This window comes from Vicugna pacos, chromosome 6 (genome assembly GCF_048564905.1).
Source record: "Vicugna pacos chromosome 6, VicPac4, whole genome shotgun sequence".
NCBI classification, from domain to species: domain Eukaryota; kingdom Metazoa; phylum Chordata; class Mammalia; order Artiodactyla; family Camelidae; genus Vicugna; species Vicugna pacos.
This window is the reverse complement of record NC_132992.1, coordinates 9,253,978-9,267,610: the sequence shown is the minus strand read 5'-3', so window position 1 is coordinate 9,267,610 and position 13,633 is coordinate 9,253,978. Positions and strand designations below refer to the sequence as shown.

Below are 13,633 nucleotides of genomic sequence, written 5' to 3'. Positions count from 1 at the left end.
TTGACTGGTATAATTAAAAAAAGAAAAAGTTTAGTGACTGGTTTTCAAAGAGTTACATGATTAAGTATGTTTCACACAACCTCTAAATTCAGAGTATGATTAGGAACCATCAGTTTCATCACACAACACCTCCGTTAACACAACACACTCTCCACAAGAGGCTCCCAAGAATGATCAAGAATTCCTCTGACTTTGGGGCCAAGGTGCCTGTAATTCACAGAAAAGAGGGGCTTGCGAGATCCAGTAAGGAAGGTGCAAAAACTGCCCTTGTAAGACCTGGTAGCTGGGACATCATGTTGTACCCCAGAAATTGACACACTGTCACTGACTATACTTCAATTTAAAAAGACTCAGTAGAATTTCAGGTACATAAAGTTCTGTAATTGGCAAGTTTTGAGGTCTGGTCTCTAAAACCATCATCAAAGACCAAAATGTGGCTCTCAATTGTAAAATTTCTATGATAGTTTAATGTGAATTCTCTTAGATTCAGCGTAAAGCCATTTCCGCTTAGAAAGTAGCTGACTATCATCTGCTGACTATTAAGCTCTGAGGTACTTAATATCCATTTGGGGTTTCAGGTTAGCCAAGACAAATTCAGCTTGCATCCTGTAACCCTTTCCTCAAACAGCGCCATTACTTCTGGCTATCTTCTATAACCAATTCCACTGACCTCATCCTGGCCCAGGGGTGTAGTTCCTGACTCCTAAAAAACCCTACCTCTTTTGGAATCTATTAACTTCCCAAAATAGAACAAACCTTTATTTTGCTTCCAGCAGTAGTTGGGCGCCCTTTCTTTTCAGCTTGCAGATTTTCCGGAAATAAAGACTTTATGAAAGGTCTGGAAGAGGAGAAGGAGAATGGATTAGCAATCAGGAAGTACCTTGGGGGCTGGAGAGCCTGCTTCCATAGAGGATGAGGAGGAGAGCTGTCCAGAAAAACACAGAGCCTTGGCCATGTGACTCAGAGCACAAGCCGTCAAGATGCGACCCAGGAGAACAAGCGATGGACAAAAGAATCATAGAGAAATAATTCTGAGATAGAAACGTCTTGGAGTCTAAGCCTGAAAAATAAAATTTAAAACTGTCTTTTGAATTCCCCCACCCATTGGAATTGAGGTACACCCTGGCAAAGGACACCACAGAAGGAGGTCAGCATGGGTTTGCTGAGTTCAGACCAGAGCTCAGGGATGTGTACAGTTTGGCCAGATTCAATGCTGACTCTGCTTTGCTCTAAACCAGGGTTTCTCAACCTTGGTGCTACTGATATCTGCAGTTTGAACTTGGATAATTCTGTGCTGGGGTAGGGGTGCTGTTTTACACACTACGGGATGTTTCACAGCATCGGTGGCCTTTGCCCACTACATGTCAATAGGGCACTGTTTCCACCCTCCCCTCCCTCAAGCAAAAACCCTTGACAAAGTATGCTTTTGAGCACGAGCACCTGTAACTGGAGCCACTCCTCTAATGCTTCGCCTGCCCAACCTATTTTCATTAGTATTTCTAACTGAGCTGCGTCTGTTTACATGCCTGCCTCAAAGGACGCAGGGCAGGGACAAGGGCTTCTTCACCTTGGTGCCCCTGGTGTATGGAACAGAGCTGGGTACACAGTAGATGCTCAATAAATATCTCCTGACTGAATGAACAAATGATGTGATCCATGTAAATCAGCAATTGCCACTCAAATTAAATTCCTCCTAAATGCCTTATGGGGCATCATGAATTTTCTAGAAAGTCTCCCCAGGCATCTACGTTTAACCTAGCCAGACACAACTATAGGTATTCGCAGCAAATGTGTTTACTGAACGACAGACTATGTCTATAAGACAGGAGTGTTACATGGAAGCATCAATAGCTCTTGAACTTGGCAGTAAGTTTAATAATTAAAAAAAAAAATCTCTGAAAGCATGTCTGTACCTGTCTGTCATAAACCCCATAAGCCAGGACTTACCCGACCTTTTAAGAGAAGAGGAAATAGATTTTATGTTCCAAATGAAGAGAAATTCAGAATCTCCGAAGTGAGGGGTGTGAGTGCGAAGGAAGTTCAGGCGTGGGGAGATCAGGGCCGGGGAGGAGGGGGAGGCAGGCAGGAGGGGACGAGAGTTCAGTGGAGCAGAACTTCGAACCACGGACTGAAAAGGAAACTCGGCTTTGTTTTCATTGAAGTCAGGTCCTTCCCGGAACATTATCAGGCTTGCAGCTGTCGACTGGAGACGTTAACCTTGATATTAATTAGGATAGTTGAAGTAACAGACTGAAAGGGCAACTATGACTTGGAGGCAGCTCTAAAGCTTGTAAAATCTGGCAGACTGTGCAATACTGCACTTGCATGGCATGCACAAGCCTGGTCATGTAAATGATGTCTCACATCCACTACCCAGGGCCCTGGGCACCTTGGCAGGAAAGACAGAAGGAAAGGACATGGCAGAGCTGGTCCTGAGAGCCCCAGCAGCTCGCTAGGTGGATGAGCCCACTGCTTCGATGCCTATAGCTCAGTCAGGGTCTCAGGGATTAAGATGGATCTCTGTGCACGCCTCCCCAATTTCTTGAGCCGTTTCCCAAGTGCTCTCGCAACTCAGATTAACCTGGGTGCCACTAAGCTCTTAGCGTTTTTAAAAACTGAGTGACCACGGAGAATTCCTGGGATGATGTTCCAAGGGCCAAGTGTCACAGATCCAGACTGCCCCACTCTCAGCTGGTCTCATGGCCACCCCAACCCAACCCAACCCAAGGATGGTCACTTCTCCCTGATAATACCATTGAAAATGATGAAGCTGGCTGGGCCCCGAAGGGCATGCAGACAGCACCGAGAATGTGGGGTGGGAAAGTTAGGGGTAAAGGGAACGGTAAGATTGGAAAAAAAAATCTATTTTGAGAAGAAGCCAAATGGTCTAATGATAACTCAGACCCAGCAGCACAAGGAAACAAAACGCTGACTGTTCAAACGTCATACGTTTTGTTTTAATGTCAACAGTCCGCTCAGCCCACAGCCCAGGTCCGGTAAGGCGAACACACTTACAGCTCACTGCTCTGCATAAGCTCGATCAGATCCATGAAAAGCACATCACGGTTCCTTTCACAAAAGCCATCCATGTCATAGGATACCTGGAGAGGAATGGAAAGCAGTCTAATTTTATCCTTTAAGAATTTCACTCGACAATAAAGCCCAGTCGGCATGGCCATCCTCAAGAGAATGTGTATGTTTCCGGACGTAACAAGTGGGATTTCATCCTGACCTGTCACATGAAGGCTGTGCTTGTTTACCTTGCCTGATTAGATGACTTAGGTGGTGACGGCCTGGGGACGCTGATGAGTGGACTTGGCTGTGGACACCACCCAGATTATCCATCCCCAGCTCTCATGATTACATACCCCTTCTTCAGTGCATCTATAGGAATGTCTAAATACACTTCATTCTCCCTAAATTTTAGCTAAGATGGAATAAAATAAAACTCTCCATGCTCATTAACCCATTGCAACGGGCCATGTCATCTGAGGCTTTTGAATTTCTCCTACAAATGGTGTCAGAGTTGGATCAATTCAGCCAAAGCCTCATGCTCAGGGGCCCTTGGTTAACAGGAAATTAGTTGGGATGAAGGGTGAGACCAATGGATTTCCAAATAGGAAAGTCCCCAAATATCATGACCTCAGCTTGCTTATCTTTGTATCGCCGGCACCCACTCAAAGCTTAGTATCCAGTAGCACCCATGACTCATGCATTTTATGAGAACAAACACCAAAGTGAGACTCTGGTCCTTATGTACACTCCCAGGGAGTACGGACAAGGACAGAATGCAGGCTTGTGACTGCAAAAGAGGAAGGACAAAAACCCATTCCTTCAGCAGTTAATATATGCTGATTCATGCTATTATTATAGTCATGATTCATGCTTATGTTATTTAAAGGGAGAGTCATAGTAAAAAAAATACACAGTGGTGTACACTATCTTTTCTTTGTCTCTCCAAATATTTCATAGATCCCTCGTTGTTGAATGAATGATGGATGAATAAAACACAAGGAAGCAAACAGAACTATATAGACATTATTTCCAGTTGCCTCACGATAAGACAGGTTACAGACCCAAAGGCTTAACACGTGTAGACATCAGAAAGGATAACTTCTGCTGTCCTGTTGAAGCCCTGCTCCCTGGCCATACCTTCCCAGCATAATGGTGAATAATGAAGCCTTGGTTCCAGCTGTTGAAGTGCTCATGACTCCCGATCTGCATCTGAAGTTTCTGGAGCAGCGTCTGATCCGCGCCCTCACCCACCGCATGCATCGTGGCACACACGTCATCCAGGATGCTCATGATCCCAGGAGGGTTCTGGTGGGACCCAGAAAGCAAAGTCCCAGTTCAGTGACTGCTCTAAAATACACAGCGTTTATCAGGACTTCCCAGAAGCAAGGAAACAGCTCCCTAGACTTATGATACCATCCTGAAAGTCAGTCTTTCTTTTTGAGGAAGCATGCAATTTACAATCTCAAATAGGAGTCACCACTTACATCCAAGGATGGAGGAAAATCCATTAAAAAAAAAAAAGTTTAATTCCCCGAAGCTCTATTCAAAGCCATACACAGATCATTATCTGCTCACTCCTATTCAAACTAAGTTGATTTACAAAACCCCCAAAGAAAAATAAAAACATTTTCCTTTGACCCTAATCTAGTTCTTAACGTTTGCTTTCAGCCTGTTACCTATACAGACATGGTCAATATAGTTACATAATGGACACATTTTATCAAGTATGCCTTTATCCTGCATAGCACTATGCTACAAAAACTCCTCCTGCTCTGCGTTGTCTTTATACTTACTATTTTAATGGCGTATTTCCCTACTGTCATATGTTATCGTGTACTTAATGTATTTAACGACTGAATTCTCTATAGATGTATTCACTGTTTCCAGTTTGGGGTTTTATTAAATAAAAATAAAAATAAAACAGTCCTGAACAGATCTCTTCTATATCTCTGTATTGTCTTTTGAATAATTTCTAAGGCTAAAGTCCTAGAAGTTGTATAAATGATCCAGAAGGAAGGGGCAATTTTTTTTTTAAATGGAGGTACTGGGGATTGAACCCAGGACCTCGTGCATGCTAAGCACGTGCTCTACCACTGAGCTATCACCCACCTCACTGAGGGCCAGTTGTATATGGCTTCACACACTATGCCATCAACATAAGTGATAGTTATTTTCTCTTAAGACTCAGCAACAACTTCCATTTGTAAATTGACATTGTACCCATATATACATGTGTATCTTAACCACAAGAATAAAACCCTATTTTCACACATACACCTATATGCAAAATTAATGTAACTGCTAAAACACTCTGAAAATCAGCTATCACTTTGCCTGCTCTGATGCGTTGACAGACAGAACAAAAATGCACTCAATGGAAACCTGTGAGCAGTGGCGAGACACCAGAGCAATACTTACAACTTTGTTCTCGATCAGGTCGCACACGATTTTGTTATTAAAGTACTCGATGGGTGTCCATCGTATGCCCTCTTGCACGTATTCTTCCTGCAGGACAGAAAGTGGGAATTCACATTATTACCCAGGAAAGGCCAGCTGGAGCTTGGCACAGATGGGTGTCAGAGGCACATAAATCACCAGGAAAGAGAAACATAAAAGCCCTTCAACAAAAACTTGCAACTTTAATTTCTTCTAAGAGGGATACAAAAGGAGCATTTCGTTGTTTGGTCATTTTTATCTTGGGTTTGAACCCTATGAAATTGCTACCATACATATAAACATGACAATTTAATATGGCTTAACCTACAGCTCCTGTTGTAAAATGATTGCTTTCAACTTAACGCGGGACAGAAGCACAGATTAGCACCCAGGTACTTAAGGAGAAGGCGTCTCCTTCAGCTCAGCTGCTCATTGAACTTGGTGAACACCAGCACGCTCTCCCGCTTGCCCTCCTTCCTCACGGGTCTGCTGGCTCTTTCTTTTTTCCAAATCTCTGTAAGGTGGAGAGCCTCAGGGCTCAGTCTTCCAGCCCTGTTTTCTCAGCTCTTGCTCTCTAGGTAATTTCAATTTCATGGCTTTAAATAACACCTATAGGCTAATGACATGTGGATGTATTTCTCTAGTCTAGCCCTCCCAACAGAGTTCCAGATTCACATATATTTAATATATTGGAATCTCAACTCGGGGGTATAACAGGCCTCTCAGACCGAACACGTTCAGCAGCATTCTTGCTCTCCGCTCATCCCTCCACTGTCTTCAACCAACTGCTCTCCTAACCTCACTCTTCAGTAAACAGTCTCCCCGTTGGTCTTGTTATTCAAGCTACAAAGCAAGGAATCCTCCTTGACTCCTCTTGCCTTCTCAGCGTGTTGCTAACCATGGTGAGCAAGTCACTCTCCAACATCTGCACTGAATCTGACCACCTCTCGCCATGTCACCACCTCTACGGCTACCATCACTGTCTACACCCCTCCATTTCTCACCCAGTCTGCGACAGTAGTCTCCCAACTGTTTTGAAACTTCCGCTCCTGTTTGCCCTCCCCTGCCTCACCCCATCCTGTAAGTCTGGTCTCATTATCATTTTTTTTTAATTGTATTTTTGTTAATGGAGGTACTGGGAATTGAACCCAGGACCTCACACATGCTAAGCATGCACCCTACCACTGAGCCAACTCAGCCTCCATCCTGTAAGTCTTCAGAGCCAGAGCGACCTTGTCAAAAACAAACACAAATCAGATCGTGTCACTCTCGGCTCAAAATTTTCCGATGGCTTCCCACCGTACTTACTAAAACATCAGAAGTCTTCGCCCTGCCCTCCAAAGTTCCCGTCTGTTCTGGCCTCTGCCAGCTTCTCCCACCACTGTTCCTACCACGTCCTCCCTTGTGGTTTCGCTCCAGCTACTCTGAGGTGGTACTGCAACTCCAGGGCAGAGGTTTCTGTGAAAATCATTGGTCACCGGGGTTCCTAAGCAGGGGCACGAACGCCCCCATGACTAAACATTCCCCAAACAGCCTTTGATATGTGCAGTGGGTTGAACGTGTCCCCCAGGATTTTATGTCCACCTGGAACCTCAAAATGTGAGGTTTAGACATAGGATCTCTGCAGACATAACTAGTTGGGAATCTCACAAATAAAATTATCACAGATTTAAGATGACCCCTCAATCCAATGCCTGGCATCTTTATAAGAGAAAGGAGAATGAAATTTGGACACAGAGAAAAAGGTCACATGAAGACAGAGGCAGAGACCTGAGTGACGCAGCTGCAAGACAAGGAACGCCCGGAGCCACACAAGCTGGAGGGAGCAAGGAAAGATGCTCCCTTAGAGCCTTTGAAAGGAGTGTTACCTAGTGACATTGTGATTTTGCATTCTGGCCTTCTGAACTGTGAGAGAAAAAATTTCTATTGTTTTAAGCTGCCCAGTTTGTGGTACCTTATTATAGCGACCCAAGAAATAGAAAAATCGTGAGTACCAGAATAAAACGGGACTTGCATCTGACTTCCAGAAGATAGTTGTAAGCAGGACATGTTGCCTCAAGTCAGAATTTAAATACTAGCTTTATTAAAGACTCATGTTTTTCTTTTCCATTATGGTTTATTACAGGATATTGAATACAATTCCCTGTGCTGTACCTTGGTGTTTATTTTATATATAGTAGTTTGTATTTGCTAATGCCAAGCTCCTAATTTATCCCTCCCCTGTCCTCTTTCCCTTCTGGTAGCCATAAGTCTGTTTTCTATGTCTGTGAGTCTCTTTCTGTTTTGTAAATAAGTTCACTTGAAGACACATTTCTTTTTATGGACGACTGGGAGGAGAGCATATCTCAGAAAACCAAGTTTTCCTCTGAAACACACAGTACACGCCATGGACAACTGGGGTTGGAACGAGGTTTCCATTTCCATTTGGTCAGTGAGTCAGGGAGTAGTAACAACAGCTAGTCATAAGCCCAATTTCACAGTATCACTTACCTAAAGAGGAAAGAAAATGGAGCAGAATGTGTTTATCCTTCAGACTAAAATGTCACAATGGCATACGGTTTTTCCGTCTCTATTAAGCACATTTCCTAATACAAGACTAAAATCTGAATCTATTACCAAAGAGAGAGATCTCTACCTTTTAAAACACAACAACTTACAAACAGAACAAGATGAAGGAAGACGGATGGCTCACCTGTTCAGCCTTCAATGTGAGCTCGATGAAAATCTGCTGTAACTTTTCATTAACAAAATTGATACAAAACTGTTCGAAGCCATTTTTCTGAAAAAAAGAGAGAGAATGTTACTTGCATGTAATTGCTTCTGCAAAGCATTTTAAAGTCATTTCTTGAGTGATTTAGTGGAAAGCCTTAACAGAAATGTTGGAGGCATCAGGAGAGAGCCGCATGGTTTATATTTAGGAGAAGCTAACTTGGTAAAGGTACATGAAGAACCAAAAAAGCAAAAATGGGGCACGATGTTTTCTGGTTTTTTTTTTTTCTTTCCATTGCCTAGAATTATTTGGTTCGCGCCAGAAGAAAGGCATCACCCTCCCCAGTCTCCAGTTACGCAAACTAGTCTTACCTGAAATATTTCAAAGCCATAGATGTCTAGGACACCAATGTTGTATTCTTCATGGTCCTTCTCCATCGCTTTGTTGATGGACTAGGAGAGAGTAACCAGCGGTAATTAACTCCTCTTACATTCATATTAAAAATGGGCATGCGTGGGGGAAAGGGAAAGACACTACCGCCTACTGGAAACAGGGGACAAGAAGACAGGCGAATAGCAGCTTAAGAAAAGCCTCAGCACAACACCAGAATCTAAGCAAACCAGTACGGTGGGAAAACAAAGGTTGCTTAACGATCAACACCAGTCATTTCTGGCAGAATTAGTTTTTCTCGGGAAGCTTTGAGAATTAGAAGAAAATGTCACCTTGGATGTTTGAAGTAAAACCTATTTCACAAAAACAATCAATATTACAAGATCTGCAAATATTATTTCCATGGACCCCACTCAGTGGAGGCATATTTCAGAGAAACTGTGGATTCGATTCCAGACCACTGCAACAAAGCTGGTATCACAAAAAAGTGAGTCACACAAATTGTTTTTGGTTTCCCACTGCATATAAAGGTTACGTGCACACTATACTGTAGCCTACTAAGTGTGCAACAGCATTACATCTAAGAAAACAATGCACCTACCTTAATTAAATATTACTTTATTGCCAAAAAATGCTAACCATGCATCACCTGAGCCATCAGTGAGTCTAATCTTTTTGCAACAGCAACACCAAAGATCATCAATCTCAGATCACCGTGACAAATAGAATAATGATGAACAAGTTTGAAATATTGTGAGAAATACCAAAATGCGACACTGGTGAGCAAATGCTGTTGGGAAAAATGGCACCAACAGACTTGCTCAACAGAGGGTTGCCACAAACCTTCAATCTTCAAAAATACGCTATCTGCAAAGCGCGGTAAAATGAGGTATGACTGCAGTCAATTAATGGTCACCTAATACAATATGCCGGGGATGTCAAAAAGAGAGTCTACTCTCAGGAGTTTATAGACAGGGTGCGGCAACAGTGTTTAACAATACCAGTAACACAAGTTAAAGTGATGGTAATAAAGGTAGCTTATATGCCAGGCTTCGCTGAGGGCTTCCCAAGTGTTGTTCCATTCAATGCTCACTACAACTCTCTTAACGACAGTGGTAATAACATTATAACGCAGAAGACACACTAGTGAAGAGGAAGGGTCTGGGATTAAATTTAAGTAGTTTGATGCCTAAATCTGTGTTCTTGACCACTGTGAGGAGAGATGTGCAATCAGTGGAACAGAAAATGATAGAAGGTTGGTGAGGGCTGCAGGGGAGGGAAGAGTGTAGGAGAAAAATTCCTGGGGGACGAATAGCTGGATGAATTCAGAAGTACCGAAGGTGTTTTCCAGGCGAAGAAAACGACCCTCATCTTTCATGAGCCAATGGGGAATGATACACAGCACTGAGCCCAGTGGCTGGCACACAGTCAGTGCTTAGTAAATGTCAGCTCCAATTAGCATCACTTACAATGGTGCATCCATCCTGTTATACCACACAGAGAATTAAGGGAAGACAGAAAAGAAATAAGGTGGGAAGTCCCAGCACTGGAAGGAACACTGAACAGAGACAAGAGATGTGGGTTATAGTCCCAGTTTGGCGCCACACTCCTGTTTAATGGCTTGGATGAAACAACCAATACTCAGGCCTAAGGTTCCCTTGTCAGTAAAATGAGAGGCCTGGAGAAGTTAAAAGCATCACTGTTTTGTATGACCCTGGCCTTCCCAAGCAACCTTACCCTTCAAATAACCATGAGAAGAGCAGAGAATAATGACCCTATCCTGCCCTGACCTACTTACCCCCGAATACATCCAACCATACTTTGAGCTTTATAAATGTTGTTGCCTGGACTCAAACACAGATTTTTTTTGGCTCTAATGACCAGGTTGTTGTCCCTTGACTAGGGTCCCCTGGGGTTCTTCCTGGCTTGAATATATAAAAGCCGAGGAATTCAATAGCTGGACCACTACCAGATTACCTGGATTTAATTCCTAGATTTATCACTTAATACCGGTGTGACCTTGGGCAAGTTCCTTAACCTCTCTGTGCCTCAGTTAGCTTATCTGTAAAATAGAGATAATAATATCTAAGTCACAAGGTTGCTGTAAGAATTAAGTGAGTTATTTTTTTCTAAAATGCTTAGAACAGTATCTGGCACATAGTAATTGCTATAAAAACGCTTGCTATTATAATCCTACCATTTAGGTGCAGATTGACACAGACTGTCAATGGCAGTTCCACACTGCTGCAAGACTAATTTTCAGAATCTATAAGTGGCACACATATATAAATATGTATTTATATGCATATGTATATACAATATCTCTATGGCAATGCCGTCATTTTAAAAGTCTAAGATAGTTTAAAAAATATATCCCAAAATTCTTTGATATCCTCTCCTCCAAAAAAGTGGCACCTAATTCCCCTCCCCTCAACTGTGGGCTGTACATTGTGACTTGCTTTTAATGAACAGAAGATGACAGAGTGGCAGTATCTGAGTCCAAGATTAGGACATTAAAAGCTTTATGGCTTCTTCCTTGCTCTGTTTCTTAGATCACTCACTCTGGGGAAACCAACTGCCGTGTTGTGAGGATTTTCAAGCAGCCCAAAAGAGAAGCCCATGGAGCAGGGAACTGAGGCATCTTGCCAACAGCCAGATGAGTGCGCCATCTTGGAACCAGATTCTCCAGACCTAGTCAAGCCTTGTAATACCAATCAGCATCTTGACTGTACTCTCATTCCTGAGTCAGAACCACCAAATACCTGACCCACAGAAACTGTGAAAAAACTAATGCTAATTGTTTTAAGCCAGTAAGTCTTGGGTTAATTTGTAACATAGCAATGGAAGACGAATACAAAATCTGAACCTTTAGGCTCAAAGTCAAGCGAGATCTATGATTCTCTTTCTGGTCTGTAGTCCTGGCTTTAACTGAATATTTTGTCCACAAGAAGCTGTTCCTCATATTACAGTCTTGCTGGATAATTCTAGAAGTAAAAGTCAGACTCAATGATCCCAAAGTGAGGGGATTAAAAGGGAGGAGTCAGGTGATGGTTATAATGAGCCAAAACATGAAAACAAAGCTCTTCGCAGTTTTGCTATTTTCATGACGCTAAAATACAAAGCATCAACAACATCAGCCTATGTTTACTTACATCTACCAAGAAATCAAAGACCCGGGAGTGCAGGGCCTTGGCCAGTGCGTCCCGGGTGTAGCAGGCCTGCTCCACGTTGAGGGTCACGTGGATGGACTCTGACTTGCCGCCCCACTTGCTGTCCATCTGTCGGCTTGTTAGCTTTTCTTTCAACCGGTCCTGGTTGATCCCCAGGAGATACGCTGGAAAAGCCAAAACTATACAAAACAAAAGAAAACGTGACTGTCTATCAGAATTTTAACAATTCATCTCACAAATATGTGGAGCCGTGTGTGGGTGTGGGTGTGTGGGGGTGTGTGTATGTACGTACAAGACTCCATCATTAGCCCCCTAAAACTTTCACTCTAATGAAGACTGCTTATCAGCAATCTCACACATCCATCAACTTTGTTTGTCCCAATTGTTCTATTACATGAGTCAACTCCTATGACGACTGAGACTTCCAATAATACAAACCAGTGTTCCAAGAAGGGTGGCAAGCTGATCCCCCCTACCGAGAACACAGCCAAATGCCTAAAATGGACATCTTCCCAAGTTTGCAGCAAGACGGCCCGGAAGGAACTAAATCGAGAAACATTCCTTTGGCTCCGAACCTTGTTTTCTTCCTTTTTGGTACGGTGTTTTCATAGCCTCATCATTCCTAAACAGCTTGAAGCACCTGATAGCATCAAACTCATAATGATACCCAATCACATATTTATTGAGTGCTTACCATGTGGTTACTCAAGAGAGAGGACAGGATAAAAAATACTTAAGAAATCTCAAAGACCATCTAGATGAGGCAAAGGTAGTTTATCAAATAAAGAAGCCTACAAAAAGCTGAGTAGGTAACACAGACTGACAATAAAGTCCTGGAGGAATTTAGAACAGGAAGGTATTACCACGTGCTGGGGTGGCCAAGGAAAATGCTGTGTGCTTGGGCGGGGGGAGGTCTAAAAGGGTGAACAGGATTTGTACTGATGCCTGGGTGGAAAGACAAGGGAGAGGGGAATGGAACGTGCAAAGATGAGGAGGCAGGAATTTAAAAGACACGGCTGAGGTACAGCAAGGAAGCCGGCATTGGCTAGAGCTGAAAGGTAAGGCAGGTGATCAAAAGATTAGGATGGATCCCGATGCTGGAGGGCCTTGCTGGGGGATATTTGGGCTGGAGTCAAAGGGGCCTGGATGGCTTCTAGAGATGGTGCACAGAGGGAGGGAGGGGCTCAGTGTTACTCATATCACAGCACACCCATTCCATCCTAAGGGCATGAAACTGGCACACTTTGTGGTCTTTGGATAGAAAAGCTGAGTTTTCCTTGGTTCATCAATTTGTTTCATGCCAAGAAACTCACTAGGGGGAGGGTGAGTGCTATGAACGGATTTTCTTGACTTTTGGTCAAAACACTCTCATGTGAACAAATGACACCATTCTTGGGCATGAAAGCATGCTCAGGTTTTTTCCACTATGAATGGAAGATTTTTATGGATACAAATTGAAATTCTGAATGTGGATATGAGTCTTTTTCTGCATAAAGCTTTGCCAAAATTCTCTAATAAAGGGATTTTATTAAAGACCTTATGATAATGCTCAAAAATCATAAGGCTCCCAATAAAGAATAATCTGTTTGAATTTCACAGATGGTGTTAGAACGTAACAGGCTGACATTTCTCAGTATATACCTTCCAATGAGATTAAGTCAGTGAATGCATTTTGAAAAAATGTACTGCCAGAACAAGGTATTTATCATCTCTGTGACTGCTCCACAGAAATGCTCTGACAAGTAGAGGCCTTCCTTTTTCAAAGGGCATGTGAACAAAATTAAATGCACTAATTTGCCAGTGACCATTTTTTTAAGTTTAGTTTTAATGTCAACACATATGCTGAGAAATCTGGAGGCGTCTTCTGCTAAAACAAAACTTACCTTACACAGAACAAGGACATGAGACGCCC

The 13,633-nt window shown here is 42.9% G+C and overlaps 1 protein-coding gene across 1 annotated transcript in view; it reads right to left on the bottom strand.

Moving 5' to 3' along the window:
• Positions 1-13,633, bottom strand: part of MYO1E (myosin IE) — a 189,682-nt gene that overhangs the window by 58,032 nt on the left and 118,017 nt on the right. Inside the window, exons 10-16 of the mRNA XM_006210989.4 lie at positions 11,704-11,900; positions 8,533-8,613; positions 8,144-8,230; positions 5,434-5,520; positions 4,153-4,320; positions 3,016-3,101; positions 757-838 (exon numbers count right to left, since the gene is read on the bottom strand). Of these exons, the coding sequence (XP_006211051.1) occupies positions 757-838; positions 3,016-3,101; positions 4,153-4,320; positions 5,434-5,520; positions 8,144-8,230; positions 8,533-8,613; positions 11,704-11,900 (788 nt within the window). The remainder of the gene's footprint in view (positions 1-756; positions 839-3,015; positions 3,102-4,152; positions 4,321-5,433; positions 5,521-8,143; positions 8,231-8,532; positions 8,614-11,703; positions 11,901-13,633) is intronic.